The 25,610-nt window shown below is 31.5% G+C and overlaps 3 protein-coding genes across 3 annotated transcripts; 1 reads left to right on the forward strand and 2 right to left on the reverse strand.

Moving 5' to 3' along the window:
* Nucleotides 1-9,487: 9,487 nt before the first annotated feature.
* On the forward strand, nt 9,488-11,768 carry LOC7473461 (transcription factor MYB30). Its single transcript, XM_002311634.4, has 3 exons — nt 9,488-9,740; nt 10,078-10,207; nt 10,752-11,768. The coding sequence occupies exons 1-3, from the start codon at nt 9,608-9,610 to the stop codon at nt 11,350-11,352; spliced, it is 864 nt and encodes a 287-aa protein (XP_002311670.1). The 5' UTR covers nt 9,488-9,607; the 3' UTR covers nt 11,353-11,768.
* Nucleotides 11,769-16,114: 4,346 nt separating this feature from the next.
* Nucleotides 16,115-19,480, reverse strand: LOC7467536 (malate dehydrogenase). The gene is made up of 7 exons (XM_002312547.4): nt 19,174-19,480; nt 18,317-18,475; nt 18,006-18,181; nt 17,423-17,700; nt 17,200-17,335; nt 17,006-17,117; nt 16,115-16,484 (listed from the first exon to the last, which is right to left on the reverse strand). The coding sequence occupies exons 1-7, from the start codon at nt 19,214-19,216 to the stop codon at nt 16,390-16,392; spliced, it is 999 nt and encodes a 332-aa protein (XP_002312583.1). The 5' UTR covers nt 19,217-19,480; the 3' UTR covers nt 16,115-16,389.
* Nucleotides 19,481-24,403: 4,923 nt separating this feature from the next.
* LOC112328457 (uncharacterized) lies at nt 24,404-25,537 on the reverse strand. The gene is made up of 4 exons (XM_024607039.1): nt 25,517-25,537; nt 25,283-25,434; nt 24,657-25,169; nt 24,404-24,533 (listed from the first exon to the last, which is right to left on the reverse strand). Exons 1-4 carry the CDS (start codon nt 25,535-25,537, stop codon nt 24,404-24,406), a joined length of 816 nt encoding a protein of 271 aa, XP_024462807.1.
* Between the last annotated feature and the right edge of the window lie 73 nt (nt 25,538-25,610).

Consider the following 25,610-nt stretch of genomic DNA (forward strand, 5'->3'; position numbering starts at 1 on the left):
AGAACAGGTGGTATGTTATTCAATTACAAAAATTTCCAATCACGAGAGGTAGTCTAAAAGGCAAGGCTCGCGCGCCTATTTTATTTAAAGGATGGATGACTTGTCGTCCATTTTTATTTTTTTAAAATAAAACAAGCGGCATATTGTTCAATTACAAAATTTTCCAGTCATTAGAGGTAGCTACAGTAATCAGAAATTCAAGGTTCAAGTTTTCAGACCTTAAAACCATAAATCTCAACCTTTTTTAACCTAGAAAATGAATAGAAAAAAAAACATATAAACCTTTAAAACCTCATTGCTAACCATAAAAACAGATTTTAACTAGACAAAAAACTCATAATCAAATCAAATTTAAAAAATTTACTAAGCCCCGGTTTATTTTTTAGACATAACTAAAGATAAAAAATTGTATCCATTGAGTTTTTCTCTTAAAAATAAATTCATAAACAATAAAATTGTACTTACTTGTAGCTAAAATTTGGTTACCCAAGAGTTTTCTCTTTTCTCTTCCATTTTTTGTGACTTTTTCTCTCCTTTAACAACAGTTAATGACTAAAATGCAAAATAAATAAAATTTTATAGCTAAAATGTAAAAATTAAAAAGAACAGGCATCAAATAAAATACAAAAGATAAATTTCAACAATAACCTTTGTCTTTTGTGCTTTTTAAACAATATGGCCCTTGTCCTTTCAATTTTTCTTTTAAAAATAACTTGAAATTCAATTTTATAAAATTAGTCTTTAATTCAACTTCGATATATTTAATGTAATATTCGGTATACATGAGCATGATAGTCAAAATAAATTCCAGCACACAAAACTATGTTAACATAACTTATAAATAAATAAAGTTAAGTGGTCAAAATGTAAAAAGATAAAAAAAAATAGGAATTGGAAAAAAAATAGGTATGGATAAAAAAGTGCTAGAGATTGCACAATATATATAAACATAAACAATAAAAAATCCAAATATTTTAGTTTATTGTATTGTACTAAGAATATGAGTTCATTTCTAGCCTAAGTGATAGGTGGCACTCCTCCCCAAAAGATGAAATCCATACCAAGCATTATATATATATAAAAAAAAGGCCTCAGTTTTTTTTATTTTATACCCAGACATGTTTATATTGTACTGGAATAGTAGAATTACTATTTTTATTTTAAAAAATAAATTGAGCTGGCATAGAGGATAATACAATTTTTTTCTTTGGATTCATTGGTTATTGTTGAATTGTTTGTTTGGGTCAAATTTATCTTTTCAATTTTTTAACTTTTTAGCACAATGATTTAATTAAATTATCCTTAAAAACAAAATTTATTTAACTAGCTTTGTTTTATCCTTTTTTTTTGTTTATAATCAAATATACTTAGGGGTATTTGTCTAATTTAACAAATAAAAATATTATTTAAAAAAAAAGTTATTAATATGTGCATTGCACTCGTGCGACATCACTCAGCAGCAAAATTCATGCTTTTGCGGAGGTGTTCAAATCATCTTGGTGACTTCTCTATTTTTTAGTGGCGCAAGTGGGCAATGGATCTTTGGTTTCGCTTTGATAATTTTTTTTTCTTTTCTCTCTCATCCTTAATTTTCACGTCTGACCTTTTAAATTTTCAAAATAGCCATTTTATTTATTTTTCCTTCAGATTTTATACATGTTATTTGATTATTATTTGTTTAATTTGAAATAATTTATAAAAAAATAATTTTTTTTCAGTGTCATCCTCCTTCAATTTTTCATCTGCAGATTTGGTCTTTATTTTTTTTATTGCTATTTGTTTTATTTTATATAATTTTTTTTTATGATCTCACCCGCTTTAATTTTTTTTCTATCAAATTTGATTCTCATTTTTTATAGCTATTTTTTCTACTTTGAGAGATGTTTTAAATTGTTTTTTTTTTCATCCTTAAATTGATAAGGAATTGAGTTTCTTGATTAAGTTTGAGTCTAATATTTCACAAGTTGCAAATTTAGAACATTAACCCAGATTTAAGAGATTTGTCTTAGTTTGCTTGTTTTTTTTTTTTTAAGCTTATGTTTTTCAGTTTCATCATTCATTATTTATTTAATTTGGAGATTGAGCTCCATTATTTTTTAATTGCTTTTTATAGTCTTTTTATTTTCCTTTTTTTGTTAAATTTAGTTTTTTTAAGTTAAATTTAATTTAATTTAAATTAATTGATTTAATATGAGAATAAGATTCTCACATCATACATTTTGTTTAGTTTGCTTTATAGATCATTACTCTCATGGTGCGTGCAATCTCTTTTGGTGTTGTCTTGCAACATTTCATATTGACTTTATAATTTGTTCAGTGAGTTTTTTATGGTGATAGGACAATGTTTATAGTAGGGCTATGATGAGTCTCTAACATTATCATTTTTTTTTTGGTATGATATTTGTAGTTTATTTTTTATAGTTAACCATTACAATTGTTTTGTTCTTTTATTTGTCATCAAAGCTTTTTTTAATTATATTATTAAATTAATTAAGTTTATTAACTCAGTGAAGTTAATAATCTGAATTTAAAATTCTTCTTGTTTATTTAAAAACATTTGCATCACATGTTAAAAAAAATTAACCATGCTTGTGACATAATCCAGCCACCCATCTATATTCAAGGAAAAACCTACGTGTTTGTTGTTTTTTTTTTTTACGAACGGTAATTGTTTATTAATTGATGGTAACGTAGAAATATAAGTTAAGGAGATTTTTTTTTAATTTTTTCACAGTAGACGATGCATATTTGACCATCTAAAAGTTGGCCTACGAAATTGACTTTGACCGACCGCTTGTAGAATGATAGAAGGAGGACTATTAGCAGCTTCTTGCCACTACTCCACTTGCCACTCTCAATTTGAGAGTGGTCAGGAGAGAGAGAGAGAACGCCAGGACTTTTCTTCGAAGAAGGAGAAGTTTGTCGTTTTCCAATTTACTAATTAGTCTGCGGTCTATATTATCCAATACATGCATTTATATAAAAGACAACTGTACTAGTTTTTTTATTGCTTTTAATCGGCGCAGCATGACTGTGGTGGTTCAAACCTGCCGTGTGATTGGTTGTTTAAAATATATTCTTTTATGTTTGTACTGAAATGATTATTTTATGATAAATTATCTTAAAAATAATTGTTTTGACAAGAGAGTTATATATATATTTAAAATTCGAAATCTTTTTTCAAGCAATATTAGCACATGCAATATTAGTATTTTCATTTCTCTTTCAATCGAGAATTCTGGAGTCGGTCATAGCACATGCTTCATATTCACACATATAGCACGAAGATTCAAGGCAGACGCAAATATTATATATATATATATATATAGCATTATCAAATTATTTAAATAGGATCATGCATTTTAATCCTTTTCTTACTTCCTTTATGAGATTTACATTTTGACCAGATTATCCACATTGCCATTAAATAATCTAAAGTGCGAGCCCACTTGAATGAATGAATGATTGATGATAATCAAACAAAGCATTTGCTTGCCCTCTTGGATTTATTTAGTATTTGCGCTAAAAGCACTCTCGTAAATGCAATTGAGATAACCCTCATCAGTGACTTCAATGCTGTGATGGTGTTCTTGAAAAAGAAAAAGAATTAATTTCACAACTGTCATATAAAATACAAATAAATAAAAAGTGACATAAAAACAAAAACTTTTAGTAAAATAATATATTTTTAGAATGTCACGTTTCTAATAAGAATATCGTGTTTTAGAACCACGACATGAATTATACAGCTTCTTAAACCTATTTATTTTTGGAACAGCAACAGCAACCCAGCAGTTAATGATTTGATGGCCAAAAAGGGCAGCGCCTTCTGATACTAAACAATGTCAATTAGCAACATTCGCCATAATTTACTTAAATCACTCCACCACCTGATCTAGCTTCCTTCTTTTGTCCCAGCTTGTTTACCTTCTTACAAAAATACAACATTGTGTTCATCTTTTCAGACATTTATTATTTACTATTATAATCCAGTGTGAATGCTCCTGCAGGTCATAATACGTTTTTTTGCTATTATTTTAAGAGAACACTTGAAAAATCACTTTCATCTTGATTTCTTTTTCCCACTTGTTCATTGCTACACATGTCACCGTACGAGAACATAAAACGCTGCCACCTTCTTTCCTCTTGTTCAATAACCTAGAATGCACCAATATGAAATGTCCCCAAGGAGGTCAATAGATTTTAAATGGCCACCAGAGCTTGTCTTAACAACATGTTCAATTGCCTGTTTTTGAAATGGGGGCAGGTATTGATCATGACAGCACCCAAAAATAGACGAACTTCGCAGCATGAATCGGTCAATGTAGAGAGAACCAGTGTGGAAATTATATGAAGCTATCTAATAAAAATACATGAGTAATGTGATCTAGCAATTTGCACGTATTATATCGCACCAACAGTCTTCTCAATGCCACTGGAGACTTACATGATCATTAATTTCAGGACTCATAGGATTAGTTGAGATACACGCAAGTTAGGCCGTGCATCTATGTTAATAAAAAAAAATAGTGCACATCAACAATGTCATTATGTGGATACATCCAGAATTTGATCTATATATGGAGTTTTCTAGGTCTTCCCCCTCCTCCTTGCCATGTTAAGTATCATTCTAGGCTTTCTAGCCATGCTATCTTGAAATTCATAGAAGAATAATCTTCAACACCTATAGAATGATACGCTAGGCAGCCATTTGTGACATTACAAACGCTCAGAGTTGCCATTTATTTAGTTGCGTCTTTCGGAGAGGCGCCTCTCCTCTCTTTAAAATATCTCAAGTTGCTATTTGTCGTTGTGTCTCTCGTAGTGGTGTCTCTCCTCTCTCCCTCCAATTATCCGAAACCTCTACCGTATAGAAAAAAAAAAAAAAAAAACAAGGATGTTGACCGGTAAGGTTCCTATGATTATTGGTGCCTTGATGTCTGTGAGTGGACCGATGATTTTCATTTTCTAGTTTCGGGATATGCATTGTCAAGAAAATTAAGTGGAAGGCCTCTTTCTTTGACCTAGAATATTCACCGCGTGCATTCAGATTATGCAGTGCAAGTCAGCAATTGTGAACTTCCTCCTAGATCGTAACGACGACGTCGTAACATAAGCACGAGCTAATGTCGACTGGCTTCACGGTGTAACACCACCATCACTCAAGTATAGCGTAATTTATTTATTTTTTTGAGAATTATACAATTAATTAACTCTACCTAAATATTTTAAGGAATAAAAAGCAACAGGATTAATATTATTGATTTTATAACACCTCTTATTTGTTTATTTATTTATTGGAAAACCTGATAGATTTCCGTTTTCATGCTATTCCTCTTAGTATATGCATATGAGATCTTTTCAAGTAAAAACTTCCAGTCGTAGTAGCTAGAGTGTCCCCTCGAGGACAAACATAACTAAACTAAAAAGTCTTAGTATTTGAATATTCTACTTAATTGGTTCAGAATTAATCTGGTCTAGCTGGCATAATATTAATTTTGAGGTTTTCTTAATGTAATCACGAGTGCTAATTCGTTTAATTACCGAAGATCGTTGGTATCAATCTCTCTTACCATCTAATTAACTTATTGCACAAAAAGTACAACTGCTATCTACTATGCCGATAATATACACATGTTTCACAGCATAAAATTAGTAAATATAAATAAAAAATCAATTAAATTTTTTTTTCCGGTATATTAAGATGATCTTTACCAACAAAATTTTATATCCTTGTATCTATCGGTAAATACTAACATGAAAAAAAATTTCTCAAAATATACAAAGAGAATTGCAATGGAAAAATAAGAAATGAAAAAAAAAAGCCAAACAATATAATGACGTGTAACTTTTATGGACAGCATTACCGACGGTAAAGTATGTTTGTAAATATACTGACAAAAAAATTTAATTGTTATATACAGAGAGAATTATAGAGGGTATTACAGTGGGACTCAAAAGGACAAATTGTACGATGACATGATATTTTTATTGACAAAATGATTTTATCGGTAATGTCATCAGTGATATTTAATTTATGATATGTCGATCGACCCTCATCTCCCCCTTCCCCTCCCCCATTTCTCCCTCTTTCTTATGCTTTTTTTTCCTGCAACAAACAGTCACCCCTCCCTCCAATCTAAATACAATTCAACCTCCCATAATAAATCCGATCACCACAACACTAACTCAAATTTTATTAAAGATTCTCCACTTTAAGTAAGCAAATCTATCATTTTTTTTATTTGAACTCAATTTTAAAATGTTGATTTTTTTTATGTATTTCTTTTAGTATATGTATTTTGTTTGGGTGTTTAATTATTTTATAGTTTTTTCTCATACAAATTTATTGTATGGATTTATGATTTGTACATGCTAGAGTTTGTTTTAGATTTTGTAAAATTGTATTTGTTTGTAAATTAATGAAATTTATGTCGAATTTTCGACATAGGTGTTTTGTGACGAAATAAATAATTGCTTATATAATGGGTCTGTTTTATATTTTGTCAATCTTATTCTCGAGTTGAAATTTTTGGTAAATGTGTAGAAATTTAAATTTATGTAGATAATTGATAATGAATTAAGAGTACTATTAAAATAGATTGAGTAAGTTTGAGATAAATCAATATTTTTGCAAATTATTTAGTTAACATAGTTAATTAATACTTGTTGTCATCATAATTATTTTATATGGGTTTGATATAAGTAATGAATGATCATTCATGAAATATAGAGATTTACCCCAAGAGTTGCGGATGATGAATTAGTGCACGGGGGTTCATGATTTTATTAATTACGCATTATCTAATCCGAGAAATATTAGTGAAGGGGGTATTAGATGTTTATACAAGAGGTTTAAAAATAAAAAGTTTCTCGATCCAGATGTTGTAACAATGGATCTTCAACAAAAAAGGTTCATGGAGAAATATATGTGTTGATATACATATGGAGAACTAGGGGTGATCATTTTCAGTTCGGTTTTTATCAAAAAAAAGTAAGCAAACAAATTTTTTTAAAAAAAAAACAACCGAACCGAAACCGGTTCAAACCGACCGGCTTTGGTTCGGTTTTATAGGACAAAAACCGGTTCAAATCGGTTTGGCTTGGTTTTGGCTCGGTTTTTCCGGTTTGGCTCGGTTTTTTTCAGTTTTGGTTCGGTTCGGTTTGGTTTTTTCAATTTTTTGCTTATAAAACCGAACCGAACCGGCCGGTTTTTTCAAATTTTAATTGGTTTTTTTTACAATTCGGTTTTTTCGGTTATTTTTTTTTGTTTTCTCGGTTTAATCAGTTTTTTGGTTTTTTTGCTTACCCCTACGGAGAACCATATATTCCTCACGATACCATGGTAGAAAGGATGGTTAAGTCAACTTCTAGTTCTAAGAACGTGTATGGAATTGTAGATGACAATATTAATCATTATAGGAATATGATTATGGATGTAATGAGAATGAATCATAGTCATGTCAGTCAATGTTCAATCGTAGATGAAGAATCCAATGCAGATGCGACCATATTTTTTTTTATCTTTTCAAATATTCTAACAAACCATTATGGGATGGTTGCACAAATCACTGTAAATTATTGGTCGTTACACAGGTATTCACCATAAAGTTAGATCATGGGTTGAGTAATGTCAGTTATGACAGAATTGTTGAATGGACGAGAAGCATTTTACCTTAAGAAAACAAACTGAAAGAGAACTTCTATGTTACTAAGTCCATGATGAAACCCCTTGGTATAAGATACTAGAAAATTAACATGTGTCCAAACTTCTGGATGTTGTACTACTTTGAAAATGTAGAGTTGACCAAGTACAAAATATGTGGACATTCTCGTTATAAACTCATGATTGGTAGGGGAAGGACTCGTCACATACAAAAAACTTATATACTTTCCAATCATGCATAGACTGTAGAAGTTATTCATGTCACCAAAGATTGTTGAGCACATGACACGATACAAATTACATGATGCGGTGAATGGGGTGATGGTGCACCATTCCACTGGTAAAGCCTGGAAACACTTTAACAGTGTGCATCGTCAGTTTTCAGTGGAGACAAGGAACATGCATCTTGGGTTATGTATAAACAGATTCAATCAATTCGAGTCATTTATTACTCCTTATTTTTATTGGCCGGTGATACTCACGATTTACACCCAAAAAAATTTAGCACGCTTTATCTGTTTGTAAATCTATTGGTATATTTATTGCTGACGTCTCATTGACAAACCATAAATTACCGATGAGAGTTTTTTTGATAGACTGTTTTTGTTTGTGAGTCTGTCAGTAACATACATACCGACATACTGCTAGTATAAATACCAACAAAAATTTTCATTGGTAAAACTATTAAATTTAATAATGTAAGTGACCTTCCACTTCTAGTAAACAAAAGAAGATGAAGAAGAAAAAACAACTATACTATATTTTCCTCAACAATTCATTAATTAATTCCATTCAATCGACAATTTGATCCTAATTATTATAATGATCATATTAACCACATGCCTGCAAATGCAACTAGCCTCCATTTTCTTTTCTCAACTTGATCCTGACAGTCGTCTCGTGCTCTTGAAGACGTGGTGCGTTCCATTTTCTTTTATTTTTCGTTTTTCCCTTCTTTGAGTTTCCTTTTCTTTTTATAAACGTGGACCGGGCTTCGTGTAAAATGAAGTGATTTGGATTAAATTTAGTCAAAACTTTATTTTAATTTTATATAAAATTAGATGATAGTACGTTGATATAAGTTAAAATCAATGGACTCGGTCAGAATTTAAGTGTTAATTTGATTTTTATAAAAAATAAAATGATGTCATTTTAATATTAAAAAAAACTAAAATAAAATGATTTTATTTTAAAAAAAAAACCCTCAAAACAACATTATTTTAAATTAATTTTTGTTTTAATAACATCAATAACAAAAAAATAATATTAAAACCCTGACCTCATTACTCTTTTTTTTTTAAAAAAAATCCCAAGTAATTAACAAGATATTTTAAAAGTTGTTTGGTTGCTTATAAGAGCCTAGCTGCTTGTTAACGAGTGCAACCGCAAGTTGCATAAAAAAAAAAAAAAAAAAAGATGCTTTTAATGAGCGGTTGCACCTCATTAACGAATGTGCTCTAATTTGTAGCGCCATTAGCTTACGTTAACCGATCACTATCCAGTAATTATTCATTATTCTCCTTATAATAAAGAATAGTGCAAGAAGTAGCAATTCCTCGTGTCGTTTTACTGGGTAGCCACTATATGACAATCGAGGACATCTCACACTCTAGTCGGTACTCAAAAGGTGATTTTATAAACTAATATGATCTAATATTGTCCCGTGTGTTTTTGACCTTCTGCGTGTGAGCCATAGAGACTCTTGGTTCCTGGAAATTGCTTGATGCTTTTTTAATATTAGAGATGCTTTTAATCTTTCTCGTCTTTGGACTTTTCAAGCACGTGCATGCTCTTAGAATTTGGTGTATAAATACCCACCAAGGCCTTGTAAGCTTGAGACCAATTAGTGAAAATCATTGTTCTCTGAGGCATCAAAGGAGGATAAGAGAGAATTAATCTATACTGTTCATTCAAGTTCATACATAAACAAAAGAAACCGACATGGTGAGGGCTCCTTGCTGTGAGAAAATGGGATTGAAAAGGGGGCCATGGACACCTGAAGAAGATCAGATCTTGATCTCCTACGTTCAGAAATATGGCCATAGCAATTGGCGTGCGCTGCCTAAGCAAGCTGGTAAGTTATTCTGATAACCCTTCTCGGGTTTTCATCTGGAACGTTCTTTTTTATGAGTTTTGCTATGAAGGTTAGCCCTAAAGAACGCATGAAAGGATTCTGTCTGACACTGGAACTTTTGGTTATTTATTTCTGCTGTATGTGGCCAGCCAAGAGGCAGTTGGTCTTGAGGAGTATTATTGATCTAAGCACCATGTCAGAAATTAGATGAATGATATCTGTCAAAGCAAATTTATAATGAGAGTTTTGAACCAAATTAGTCTAATAAGCTATCTTAGTTAAGAAGGTCCTGGTTATCTCTATTGCATGGCTAATGTTTTATTTCTCTTCTCTGCAGGTTTACAAAGATGTGGCAAGAGTTGCAGACTCCGATGGGTAAACTACTTGCGGCCAGATATAAAGAGAGGCAACTTCAGCAAGGAAGAAGAGGAAGCTATCATCAAGTTGCATGAAATTCTTGGAAATAGGTACGCACTGCTTGGATTGTCAAATTCTATATATGAAGTGATTTCTTGTTGGCTCTTGGAAACTTCCATTATTCATTAGATTTAAATTACTTCATCACCATTAATTAACTTGATCAAATAAACAATGACAAAATGGCAATTTGTGTTTGCATAGGTTCTCTCTTCTTCATTAATTATTTGGTGGGGTCTAGAAGTTTAATTCACGGAAACAAACGTGTTTTCTGCTTCAAATTCAGTAGGGACTGAAGCTATGTTATCGAAAAAGTTCTTTAGTTTTATCGGACTGCAGTAACTGGAACAGGAACCCCACCACTGAAACAGGATTTTTTTAAAAAAAAAAGATAAGAAACGAATTATAATTGGAGTTGAGATCTTCCCTGATTAATTTAGGTAACCACAAGAGGAAATTGTACAGCTCGATGTCAATCATAAGTCGATCATGAGATTTTGTTTTCGATGCAGATCAAGTTACTTGCTGTTCCGCATGAACCTTTTTTTTCCTGTCCAACTCATTATCTCACACAAATTTTCTTCCATTTTCCAGGTGGTCAGCAATTGCATCAAGATTACCAGGAAGGACAGACAATGAGATTAAGAATGTATGGCACACCCACTTGCTAAAAAGACTCAAACAAAATGGCGAACCCAAGTCACAACAACACATCAGAATACCAGATTGTCATCTCAATGACAATAAACTATCACAATCGGCAAATTCGACTATTCCTTCTCTTTCAGGGTGTAAGAGCATAGAGTACGCGCAGATCTCCCCTCAACCCTCTTCTAGTGATCACTCCTCAGTCACGGATACTTCAGTCACCACTTCAGAAACAAACAACACCGGCTTGATCAAGGTTGAAAACATAGACTCATCAGAGATTTATCCAGTGATTGATGAAGATTTCTGGTCAGAACCAGAAATGGTTGAGAATTCTGGCATGCCATCATCAAATTTTCTAGACGACTCACAATTTCCATTCCCCTCACCAGACACTATGGAACGGGCAGGATGTTATGGTTACGGTCCAAAGGTTGACGATAACATGGAATTTTGGTACAACCTTTTTATTAAATCTGGGGGAATAGAAGAACTACCAGTTCAATACTTGCAGAGGTATAGCTATCTGGCGGATGAAAGAATCTGAATACTATGGTGTCTTGTTTTCGACCTCTTCGACATCGAAAGTACCTGGGAAATCGTGGGGTAGACTTGTCCAAGTCCAAAAGATAGAATCATTGGTTGAAGAAGAAAAAAGAAAAGCAAGTCTAGGAAAAAAAAAAAAAAAGGGCGATTATTCCCTTGATTTGCTGCAAATTGAGAGGACACAAAGAAGAATGAAGTGGGCTACATATATAGGAATTTTTTGTATAGTGACAAGGGATGTCTAAAGGGTGGAATCTTCGTTGAACAAATGTTTATGATGAATCTTTTTATTCATAAAACTCTAACCATTATGTAAATCAAAATAGTGAATTAATGTTATGAATCCTGGATTATTATCGGTTGTGCAGTGAACTTCTGCAACTGGTTTGATCTGTGTGAATTTAGTTCATACAATAATTTCTCGTTGTATACCTGTATTACGGTGAAGATATATAATCTAGCTTTAACGCATCACATGCATTTTATCCTCTCGTGACTCGATTCTTTTCATTTGCCTGCCTCCATGTTGCATTTGATCATGGAAGATGATTCCTCGATTAATTACTCAGACAGAATGAACCAGTTGATGATGGTTTGCTTAAAATTCCTGTAGTGGTGAACTTGGAACCGCTGCAATAACAGTTGATATGCTGCCATGTACATGCTGGCATCCAACTGTTGCTGTTGTCGAGGCATATCACATTAAGGAAGAATTCGAACCCAGCTAACCCCTGCTGTACAAATAAAATTCAGGATGATATAGTTTATTATAGTGTTTTTTTAACTGTGTTAGCTGTTATTTTTTAAAGAATTTTTGTTTGGAAACCTATTAAAATATTTTTTTAATTTTATTTTTGATATTAATACATCAAAATTATCCGGAAATATATTAAAAATTTAATTTAAAGTAAAAAAAAAAGATAAAAAAATATTCAATTTAAAAAAAAATTAAAATACAAAAACAAAGTATCTCCAATCGAAACAATTGGATTGATGAACTAAATTTCGTGGGCACCATGAGAAAAACAAAAGGATGTTCATGGTGGTATGGAACACTTTTTTAATGCACTGTGGCACAACTTTTTTCTGGGGTGGAACTAGAAATTTAGATCGGTGGACAATTTTGGAAACAAAACATGTTAAATTAAAGGGTATAACTAAAAATTTCAACATATTAGAGCCAAAATGTAAGAAATTCTGAAGTTTTGGGATGCCAGGTTCCCCCACCCTCCATGTAAAACATCCGCTCCTGGGATCAGCCTTCTAGCGAGTTGATACGTCGACCGACATTGTTACAGTCTCTCCTTGTAACCATTACAAATCTTTGGAGGAATTGACTGATTGATCCTCGAAAAAAACTTTTCTTCCTGGAGATGATTGTTCTCGAGAAAGTAGCAGTGTGAAATGGAGAAAGTAGCAGTGTGAAATGGAGATAATTTTTCCATTCATCTTTTCTCTGTCTTGCTTTAATTAAAATGCACTGCAACCAGTCAATTCCAAAGAAAAAGAAAGAGATTTCGTACTGATTTTTTTTTGTTTTAAAAGTGTTTTTTAAAAAGTTAAATTATTTTGTAATATTTTTTATTTTATTTTAAAATAATATTTTTTTTGATATTTTTAAATTATTTTGATGTATTAATATCAAAAATATTTTTTTAGAAATAAAAAATATTATTTTAATATATTTTTAAATAAAATATATTTTAAAAAATAATCATAATCGTTAATTGACCGATGGTTCTAGATTGTATTTAACTTTACCTAAGGTCATAATTCATCATTGAGAGGGTGTTTGTTTTTGAGGTGGAGATAGAGTTTTGTGTGTGGGATCCATCAAAAAAGTTTTAAAAAATAATAAAAAATAGCGTTTATAATTGAATTTTATGTATAAATAAATTGTACCCAACCTCAAACTCAATCATAAAAGCTAAAACAAACACACTCATGTCCTGTTATTTCGTACCTTTTCACTTTACCTGTTTGTTTTTCTTAGCTTAAAAAAGGTGCTGCTTGCTATGGTTTCCGAGACCCAAGTAAAGGCTTCATGGACATCATGAGTTGGCTTTGGCTAGGATGCTTCTCCCGCTATGTTTCATGCACGTATTATTTTTTATGAAATATATTTAAGTATTGTAAGTACATTTTATAGACAAAAATTTAATAACTCAGATTATATTTTTGATTAACTAAATAAACTTGTTTTATTTAAAAAATTATAGATAAATCATACTAATCTTGTAAAACATTAAACACGTTCAATATAATTTAAAAAAAATAAAAAACCAAAAAACAAATAACAAAGAAGAGGTATTTATTAAAGCATAAATTTAAAAAAGACATATAAAAAAGGCATTTATAAAAGAACTGAAATTTTATGAAAAAAAAGAAATAAAAGAACCAAAAATTTTTTAAAAAAACCATCTACTTATATTGAAGGGTAAAACTGAAAATAAAAAATCACAAAAATAAAATCAAATTGAAAACATCAGTACATAATTAAAAAAAAATTGAACATGTAAAATTTTTCAATGTAATTCCTTACATAAAAAATCATAAATATACATCGAAAAACTTATGCATCCATTTAATTAAATAATTACAAACCATTGTGTAAATAAATAGAAAAAAAAGTCATTAACGATAAATAAAAATATAATTGAAAAAATTATGAGACAAATGCAAATCAAATTATTTAATGTTACAATACGAATTATTTACTTAGTTGTTTTTAGTGAATTTATTTATTAAAATCAATTTGTAATATAAATCGACGCACATAAAACTTATTGAATAAAATAAAAGGAAAAACATATTATGCAAGGCTGTACATACTAAAAATACAATAGAAAATAAAAATTTAATTTATATAAAATATATTAAAAAATTACAAATGAACCATACTAACCTCCTAAAAAACTAAACAGACCCAATATAATTAAAAAATAATCTCTATTTAAAAAAGACTAAAAAATAAAAGAAATAAAAGTTTGGTATTAAAATGTATTTTTAAAAAATTATAGGGATCAGTCATCTCATAACTAAAAAAATAGAGGATATAAATAAATTTTTCAAAAAAAATCTCGAAGTCGGTATCTATGTTGCCCATGTTTTTCATTTAATTTTTTTTTAATTTAACTATTCTTAAAAAAAATCATGCAATAAGTTAAATCTAGGCTCTTAATAGCCCAATCATTTTTAAAAAATTGAGAATAAAAATAAAAATTTTGAAAAAAATATAAAAGAAGTAACAGTAAAAGTTGTTATAGTATTTTACCCAACCACGAGCTTTAGTTTTTGTTAATATCGTCATAGATTTTTTCTATCCCACAAGATTATTCACGGTGTTTTCTATACTACATCCAGCCCCCTTTTCCAATTCCGTGTCATCCCTTCCGTGATAAAAGAGAAGAGCGACTTCACTATTTTAGGTTGACGTTTACATTTGAAAAATAGTTTTGTAATTTTCATCTATCATTTTCTTTTTTTTTCTTTTTTTTTTCAAAAACAGAAAGAAAACATACATATTGAATACAATTTTTCTTCGACTAATAATTAAAAGAACATAAAAAATTAGGCAAGACAAATAAGGCTTTTTTTTTGGTGCGATGGAGAATTTGAATTTTTTTTAATTTTTTTTAACTAAAAGCATTTCTTATAGGCTATTGTTTTAATATCTTAAATAAATTTCTTAGAAAACCGAGGGCCCTTTTGGTACAATTTCTTAGTTTTGGTTATCTAATAATAGAAAACCAACAATCTTTTTTATTTTTTGAAACTTTTTTTTTCAAGTGTACGAAAGAGAAAATCCTTATAAATATATAATTTTAAAATCCAATAATATATTATTAGTTAAAAATATAAAAAATAAATATTATATAATTTGTTAACGAGAACAACATGCATGATGACGGTGAAGGTAATGGCAATATGATAATAATTAATATGATGGTAGAAATGATAATAGGGATTATAGTAATACAAAGTTTATGACGACTTTTATTTTATTGGTAAGAGTCAAAGAGAGTCATAATATGTTTGTGAATTTTATTAAAATAATGTGATAATGTTAAAAGATATGGATGTGTTGAAGAAATGATAATGAAAATGACCTGTAATCATAGTGATGAGTAATATTATCTTAATTTAGACTATTTATCTCTTTCTTCAGATTTTTCAGAGTGAGAAGGTAGAGTCTTTTGTGGAAGCAAATATCAATGATAGTGGTTGTTGTGGTGGGAGTATAATGATAATGTACATGATGTATGATAATAATAAAAAAAAAAAACACAGCATATATAACCATTTTTGGTTGCTTGAAGAAATTATTTTGATTAAAAATTGTTCTTAAAAAACACACAACAATGTAACCAAACATGTTTTTTTTTTTTTTTTCTTTTAGAAAAGGAAATAAAGAAATAGAAAGTCAAAATGATACTGAACATTACCTAAAGTTTTCTATTAAAATGGATCTAGAGCTCAATGGCGCGGAGTTCTTGAAAGCCATGAATCTACAATGGACTGGTTGAGGAACATGTCGTTGTGGAGCTTGTGGTTCCCTTCGAATATGAAAATGAGAACGGGCTGGGCTAAGATAATAATCAATCCGACCCTCGCGAACGTGGACAGCTCAAATCACACATCAGATACTTTTCGGAAAGCAGGATGATTATGCATGCCATGGAACCACACAAAAGCGGTTATGCTAGCACAACTTATCATAGAATCATATTCCAAATGAGATGCAAGACCAAAAAAACGCCAACTTTCGTACAAAATTACCTTGAGAACTCATCATGTATAGGCAGCAGCTATTGAAGTCTCAATCGAGGAAAACATACAACAAAAATTCAAACATCCTCATATCATATGCGACAGTCTTTAACAAAGTAAGATCCAAGGTGGCAGCTCCTCCACAATTAATTCATCTAGGTAGAACAAAAGCTTTATTGAAAAATTAACGCTGCCGGCTGCTGGTTTGGAAGGTGAATGGGCTCTCTGTTATTACACGCCAGTGTAGGGGGTGGGGGGGAAAGCGCATCTAAGAGAGACACGAGTATGCAAGAGCCTTCTCCTCGGAAAGCTCATCAGCTGTCAAATCCAACTTCTTCCTTGAGAATTCATCAATGCTGAGCCCTGAGTCACAGAAAGAGCCATAAAACAGTTGTAATACTCCAGGAAAGCTGAAATTCAAGATTAATATGAACTTAAATACTACAAACTTTTCATACAGAGGCAAACTTGAAAGAACATAAACTGTAGCTTGCTTGTACAAAAAATCAAGATGAAAATATCCTTGGGAGTGAAGGTTCAATCACAGTTTTCTATGCATTTTTCATCACATAAAAATTCACTTTCCTAAGCCTACCGCACAACCAGACTTTAGGCAAAGGAAAACATCAAATTTGAGCAGATAACAGAAGTGCATGGGAAACAAGAGAAAGAGCAGGTTTTTAGAGATAAAAAATACATCATAAAAATATATGCAGTCACCAGCAAACACCATAAAAACAATACCAAGATGCCAGAGATACAAACAAAAGAATCTTGTACATTTACAAGAAATAGATAATATCTGACTATTATAATCTCGTATATTGGCATAAAATCATGAAGAGTAAGTGGAAAATGGTGACATTTTAATTGGCAATCCTTACCTTGAACAATTTTCCACTCTCCATTCTGACAAGTTACAGGGAAGGAATAAATGAGACCAGCTGGTACATTGTATGAACCATCAGAGTACACCCCCATGGAAACCCAGGTACCCTACAATAAAGAAAATAAAATCATACCATAATACCAAACTTGCACAATTGAACATCAGAAAGCAAGTCAACCATTGTCAAACCTCAGGAGTTCCAAGAACCCAATCACGAATGTGGTCACAAGCTGAGCTAGCAGCTGATAGTGCACTTGAAAGCTTCCTTGCTTTGATGATTGCAGCACCACGTTGTTGAACAGTAGTGATGAACTCTGCATTCAACCTTCAACCAAGAAATAGAATTAACATTGTGATCCACACCTTTCCAAACCAAATTAAACACTTTTAAAACATATACAATCATTAATACCACTCGTCGTCCTTAACAAGCTCCCGCACCGGTTTCTCCCCAGCTGGAGTCTTAACAGTAGCATGGTTGACATCAGGGTACTGGGAAGACGAGTGATTCCCCCAAATAATCACATTTTTAACATCACAGACTTGGACGCTCAACCTCTCTGAAATTTGACCAAGTGCCCTGTTATGGTCCAGTCTTGTCAAACAAGTAATGTTTTTCTCAGAAATAGATGGTGCAAATTCCTTTAAAATCAATGCGTTGGTGTTTGCTGGGTTAGCAACAACCAAAACCTGAACAGAACAAAAGGTAACAACAGTCATGAGAATACTTCAAATGAAGTTAAGTTTGTGTTGCTCAAGCAAAGCAGAGCTCTAAATGCATCCAGTTTTATACACATGAAAGCAACAGGAATTTCCCAGGATGTCTCAAAATGGTAACAATATATATGACATAGATTTCCAATATAATTCAATAGATCCCATAGTTTTCTCCCAGTACTAAACAATCATTTCTGTTTCACAATATGTAATCTAACGATCATTTCAACAAAGCATCCACACAGCAGCCTTTTTTGTCTTTTTTTTTAATATTTTACCTTGCAGTTTGCAGCTGCATGCTTCTCGAGAGCTGAAGCCTGTGACTTGTAGATTGAGACATTTTTCGACATCACATCTTTTCTCTCCATTCCTTCCTTCCTTGGGAAGCCACCAACCATTACTGCGATGTTAACCCCAGTGCAGGCCTCCACAACATCGGTTGTGGCAACAACACCTGTTGCAAATTTTGGTCAGATCTCATGATTATACAACTGATTCCTTACAATACAACATGTTACACGGAAAAAACATATTATTCTTCAACAAAAATTTCCTTGGCAATTTGAAAAGGGGAATTAAGGGCAGATACCTTTAAGAAGAGGAAACGCGGCATCTACCAACTCCATCTTCACACCATTCAATGCCTCAGCTGCAGGTGGGATATCAAGCATGTGGAGGATCACAGGCTGGTCAGGACCAAGCATCACTCCCCTAGCAATCATGGGAACGAGGGCATATCCAATTTGTCCTGCAAACCCAATTACGTTTTGTTAACAACCAATATCAGTAATTCCGCTAGTTCCAGTTATAAAACTCACAAATGACCAACTGCACAAATACAAAAACAACTCATTTTCCATATTCGCATTGTTACATTGTGGTTTACAGATATAACAGCTATAAAACTACGAGTACATTCAAGAACTAAAACCAATAAACCGAGAAATAAAAATAATTCTCCGAATTCAACAATTCATAAGAAAATTAAAAATTAAAAATCAATAATTTGATTTTATGAATTCAATTCGAACTAGACATTATTACAAGCACTTGAGCGCTCGTAATCAATAATATGATTTGAAACTTAAAACAAAGAGACATATTCTTCAGTTAAATCTCAGATCTACAAGCCAAGATCATTTAAATGAAGTGTACAGTTCAACAACAACAAACTCTAAAATAGTTTCGCATCAAACAGTAAGCGATCATCTCGTAGCGAGTAATAGTAACTGAATCAACTAATTTCGCTTTCAAAACTCAATCTATTAGCATCACAAACTTGATAATCCCTCCTAATCATGACCAAGTACACTAGATCTATATCAGTAAAATCAAGATCGATGATATTTCAAAGTCTAGCATCAAATCAAGTCAAACCGTTATAGATCTGAGGTAAACTTAAAGAGTGAGACTGATATTTTTCTTCTTTTGGTTTTGTGATAGTACCTGCAGCTCCGGTAACGAGAACGCGAACTGGTTCCTTTGCCATTGGTGAAGATCGAGAGAGAGAGAGAGAGAGCGATTTGTTTAAGATCGTTCGTTGATAGCGAAGGGAGGAGGTAAAGCAAATACAGTGAGAGTGTAAAGAGGCTTTTCTTGAGCGAGAGTAAACACGAATGCAAAGGAGTTATTTATTTGAGGAAATGGCTAGTGCCAGTCAATAACAATGTGATATGTACCGACGTCGTTTTGGTGATCTTTTCTAATTTAAGTGGTGGATATTGATTGTTAGAAGATAGTGCGCGTGGGGTATGACGCATATGCTGATTAGATTCGTGAAATTTTGATAAGGGAGCATTGATATTGGTGAATTAAATGACGACACGGATCATGCTTGATGGGCAGGTGGATCAGACCGTCACAAGGACGTTAGCTGCTCTGGGTCCACGGTTAGCTGAGTTTGACAGTAATTTATTTTTTAAAGTATTTTTTATTTATAAATATATAAAATAATATATTTTTATATTTTTTAGTATTTACATATAGAAATAATTTAAAAAAATAAAAAAATTTAAAAATAACTTTTAATCACAAAAATAAACAAAGCCAGCACACGTTACACCCCAAAGTTGAAACAAGATCTAACCTTAGGGTCCGTTTGTTTAGGTTTAACTTTTGTATTTGTGGTATAAAAAATATAATTAAGGGCTTGGTAATATATTAAATTGTGTTTTATATTGTAGTATCCATTAAAAAATTAAGTTTGAAACATAATTTTTATGAAGCAGTTTTTACATGATTTTTTAACTGAGTTTCGTAAAACTCTGTTTGTTTTTGCGTTTTAAAAGCATTTTTTTCAAAATTTTAAAATTTTTATTTTTTTGTTTGCTTCAAATTAATTTTTTTTTATATTTTCAGATCATTTTGATGCGTTAATATTAAAAATAATTTTTAAAAAATAAAAAAATATATTTTGATGTATTTCCAGGTAAAAAGCACTTTTAAAAAGTAACCACAACTAAACATTTTATACGTATTTTTTACTGTATATAAATCTCAATTATAATTTTTATCAAACACATATTTAAATCCAACTAACTATATTTAATTACACTTTTTTAAAAATTTATTTTTTAAAACTACGAACACAAAAACTATATCAAAATCAAATACACTCTTAATAAATCCTCCGGCGTTACGAAATGGTTTCAACTTTCAAGTCACCATCAACAGTCCTGTGCATTTGCTCATCGCGGGCTCTTATTATATAATATAAACACTGTGCATTAAACCATTCATTAACACTCATACTCGTGTATGTTCACATCACTTTTCAAACTTTTTAACCTTTTTAGCTTTATCAGGCCCTTTGATGTATGCGCTTTGGTCACTAAATTTTTTTATATTTTGGTTCTAATTTGTTGTCAAAATTTCTCTTGTTACAGTTTCATGTGTTCCCATATACATATAATCTGGTATATCTGATATATTGTGACAGAGTTATTCTTCTATTACATCAAATATTACCTTTACAATTTTAACGGTGTAACTAACTTATTAGATTTTAAATTTATTTTTTAAAGATTACTAGTTTGAATGCTATAAGTTTTAGGATTACTAAAGTTTACAAAATTGTTAATTTCAGAGCATCGGGAATTAATCGAAATGCGCGTAAACTGAATCGAACACCTATGATTAAAAAAAATCACAATTACAAAATAAAAATGAATAAAATAACAAGGGCTAAGAATTAAAAAAAAAAAAAGCCATTTTCTTCGTTTCCACTATTGAGATGCACCTTTTTTGTATTTTGATCATGTACTTTTCAAAATTTTCATTTTAGATATGAAACTTTATTTCTCTTGTATTTCTCTGCAATTAAAAAAGATAGATAAACAAAAAGCTCTCGGCTAACTGGCCAAAAAATCGCCAATCTTTGTGTCATGTTCTGCTTTTGATGCCACCTGTCCACTTCAGTTGATTAGAAATCCTGGTTGTTCTGGTCCCCTGTTGACCTGTCAAAGTTTTGTATTACTGTTTCAGCAGCTTCGGTTTGATTTCGAATGCTCGCACCTTATATATATATATATATACCCGAAATGATATGCCCGCGCGCTGCAGCGGGCTTATAAAACAAATGCATTTAATAGTATTATAATTGTGAACCAGCGCTAGATAAGTAATAGAAACTAAAGGTATGATGGAACAAACATTTTATGATGAAAAAAAAAGTTGTGTTGGTGATCAAAATATGGGAAAACATTGCAACAATTCATAGTTGGTAGAGAATTTAGATTTGCAGCAATCAACAATGTTTTAAGGGAAAAAAAAATACAAAACTAAATTTTTAATAAACTCAATATTAAAAAAAATCGACAAATAGAATTTTGAAAAATAAAAAAATAAAATAGAAAAACTATGTAGGAAAACAATGCAGCAATCTACAGTATTTTAAAGGAAAAAAACTACAAAGTGAAATTTTTAACCAGCTTAACATTTAAAAAGTAAAATCAGCAAAAATAATCTTGAAAAAGAAAAAGAAAAAATAAATGCCAAAAAAAAAAGAAAAGTTGAAAAAAAAAAGTAATTTTGGAAAAAAAAACGAAAACAAATGAAAAAGTGAAAAAAAGAAGAGGAATGCACTGTGTTTCCCCACACCATTTAGTTGTCGCATGCGTGCTGTTGCGGGCTTATAGAAACAATATCTATGATGGTATTATAATTGTGAATTAATGTTAGATAAACTAATATTTTATGAGGGGAAAAAATTATGTCAGTGATTAAGAACCTAGAGATTGGATAGAATAAATTGTGTGAAAAATATTGATATTGTATAGATATTGAAAGATCAAAGACTTACATGATTGGAGGTGGTTGCAGAAGACTGATTGTGTCATTGATTATATTTCAAAAGTAAAACAACATATAAAATATTATATCTATTTAAAAAACATTAGGAAAAAGATGTAATAACTAATTATAAACAAAACGATGCCACAACAACATTAAAGAGTTGCGTTGCTGTTTAACAGAGTTAAATGTTGTTGCATTAGTTCGTAGGGGCATGCAAAATTAATAGGAAAATAGCCTGTGAAGTTGCTTGATAAACAAAAATACTGCGTGTCACCCTATTGATGGAGATTTCCTGCAAATGAAGAAGAAACTTGCATTATTAGTGGTCAAATGAAGGAAAAAAGTAGAAAAAACGAAAGGGAAGGTGGAGATAATGTGCTGCTAATTTGTAAAAAAAAGAAGAAGAAGAAAGTAAAGTTTAAAATGATAGTAAAGAAGCTAGAAACTAAGGGCATATGATTTTCATAATTAAACTTGTGTGCTAAGTACCCTGCATGGGATGATCGTCTCAACAGGCTTTATGCAGATCAATTAAGGGTTATTGTTGGTCATTTGGATGTCATGGGTGCACCAGGGGTGCAAGCTGCCTCGCTTAGTCCAAGCGTTTCTCACGACATGGAAAGCTACATGAAGAGCAGAGATGACAATTTCCTGCAGCTTATTCAAAATTCAAATCCCTTTGATGCTCAACCACCTATGGTATTCTACCCTGAGCAGAGTTCTCATTTGACCAACTTACTGGAGAGGAAGTATAGCAATGGCTACTCAACAGACTTGCAGGTTTACTATGAACCAAGGCCTTTAGATGATCAGTTACCGGTCGGTTTCCAATCTAAACAGACTTCTCATGGGACTACAAGGAATGCAAGTTTTTAGGAGAGCAACAATGGCAACTGCTATTCAACAGACCTGGAACTTTACTTAGAACCAAATCCATTGAACGTTCAACCACCAATGCATTTCCAACCTAAGCAGAATGCTCATAGGACTTCGTCATATTTACATGCAATGGAAGATGCGATTATGAAGATGGTTTGTGATCAGAATACCAGCGATGAATTTGGTTGTAAGCTGTCTAGTAGTAGTAATATGCCTTATGCTAACCGCACATCATGGATGTGGGATAATGTATGGTTCAACAATGTTGATTCCTCAGTGAGCTATAATAAATTGTAACACCAGCTATAAAATTTAGTATAAGTGAAGAAAGAATAATGAATGTTTTCTATCAATTTATTATTGTTGTTATTTTTAAGCTGTGAACATTTCGCAAATAATTTTGTTGGAAAGAATTAATTTAATCCTTTTTTTAAATACATATCCAGCAACTTTGTGCTGTTAGTTCTATTTAGCACAGTTTATGTTAAGTGACTAAAATTATGGGTTGATCTGATTACCAATATTTTTTAAAAACTGCATCTTTATCTACAGTAATAGGAATGTTTAGAGGAAATATATAAAAATAGGAATGTTTAGAGGAAATATATAAAAAGTGACAAAAAGACAGGACTTTTTAAATATGTTTACAAAAGTTATTATGAAATGCCTATTTGTTTGTTTTGAGTTGTAACAATGGGTTATATGCTTCATTAGTATCGACTGCAGACAAATAATTGTGAATGCTAAGAATATCATTTGCGATAAATTATTTGTTGTCTTCAATTCTCTCTCTTATGGTATTATGATATTTAAAAAAATATAGCAAGAATTTTTGGAACACCAGTTGAAGAAGCTCTTTCGTATTGTTCATGGACAAATAATATGCTTCAGCTGCACACATATTAACTTAGCTTTTTGAACTAAGCTTTAAGCATTAATATAACTGGAATATGGATTTTGAGAATGTACTTTTATAGATTTGGGTGAATGGATGAACAACGAAATAAATAATATGAAGTAAGATATGTGTAGACAAAAAAGTATAGTGAAAAAGATATAAAGGTAATAATGAAAGAATAACCAAAGGTAAAAATTCTTCCTAGCTGCAGAAGTTTGGAGGGGTGTATTTTTACATTTTTATTATTGTACCATAACACCAAGATTTGTACTTGTAGTTTGAACCCGTAAAAGCACAGGCAGATTGAAAATCAAGCCAAAGAAAATTGGAGGATAAAAAAGAACTGGAATCAACTCCCAGTACGTCAATTTCCTAACATCAATCAACTAACTAAACTGTAATTAATTAAATAGCAACTTGTAGAAATGTAATATGAATCTGGGAGACTGAAAAGATACTATAAAATTAAAAAAAAAGATGCTAAAATTTAAAAACACTGTACAAAAGAAACATGTAAAGAAATGCATGTGGTTGTTTGAAATTAGCATTAATCATTTAAATGATAAAAGTGTAAGATAAATTAAAAGGCAACTTAGTTAAAATTACCTAATCACGGTGTTGTTTGAAAGGGCGTTGGCGTTTGCTTGGTGGATCATTTGCCTCAGCGATGGTTGATGTATCACGGTCAAGTGGTGTGAATCCAGCTTGAGGATCAGCCACAACAGCTATTGCAGAGCTGTTGATCCAAAATAAATTAATAAGTTATGTATCTGCTACTCATAAAACCAAAAGAAACAATGAACATTGCTGAAATTGAAAGGCAACAACTTTTAAATGAGAGAAAGGAGCAGTTTGTCACCTTTGAATAGGCGTTTCATCTTCAAATAGCAACTGTCTTTTGGCCTGTGATGGAAAAGGACCAACCATATATGGTTGCTCTGGGGACATTTGTAGCTGTTGTGAGAAATTAGCATTAGTTTTAGATGGTGGAACAGGTGTTGGTGTTGTTGGGTCTAATGGAGAGGCAACTTTAGAGGATGATGAAGATGCTTGATTATTAAGAGGAACATCAATAATATGCAGCTCTGGTTCATCAGGCAAGGGGGGAGCCTCAACAGTTACAATGTCGTCAAAAACATTGGTAACAATGATGTCACAACGGTTAACAACTGAGCGAAAAGCTCCAAACCTCAGCTGGAAAATCTTGTCCTTGTTTAACTTTTCAATCATCGGAGGTGGGATGCAATTAATAAACCCTTTGTCATAGAGATAGCAATGGGCAGAGGAGCCAAAGAAGTTTTCAGCAGTTTTTCCAACCATTAGAAATGTTGCAACATCATTGCCATCAGTCACAATACAATCAACTTTAAACCTGATAAAATGTTTAGAAGTGAGATAAATAAATGTAACATATTGTTAAAAAGATGCAAAGAAAATTTATAATTTAGTTTGAGACATGAAAAGCAATAGAAAAGAGCTCTTAACCATGGAACCGGCGTTACTTCATTGTGTTCAATGCATCTAAAAATTGTGCCTTTGTCAGGCAATGATTTTGTGCATAAAGGGCAGCTTTGATACCACCATCCTCTATGAAGATCATAGTCAGCTATGGAAGCTTTGCATGTAAATCTTTCGCTCTACATATTATTGAGAAAAAAATATAGTTTGATGTGTATTTATAAAGATCAAAGTAAAAGAATAAGATTACTGTTGACATACTTTGTGTTCATATGGATCCATACAAAGAATTTATTTGATAGTCTTCCTGTTTTCATTTATTTGTTGTTCGATGGATCTAACGGCATTCATGGAA

This window comes from Populus trichocarpa, chromosome 8 (genome assembly GCF_000002775.5).
Source record: "Populus trichocarpa isolate Nisqually-1 chromosome 8, P.trichocarpa_v4.1, whole genome shotgun sequence".
In the NCBI taxonomy this organism is placed as follows: domain Eukaryota; kingdom Viridiplantae; phylum Streptophyta; class Magnoliopsida; order Malpighiales; family Salicaceae; genus Populus; species Populus trichocarpa.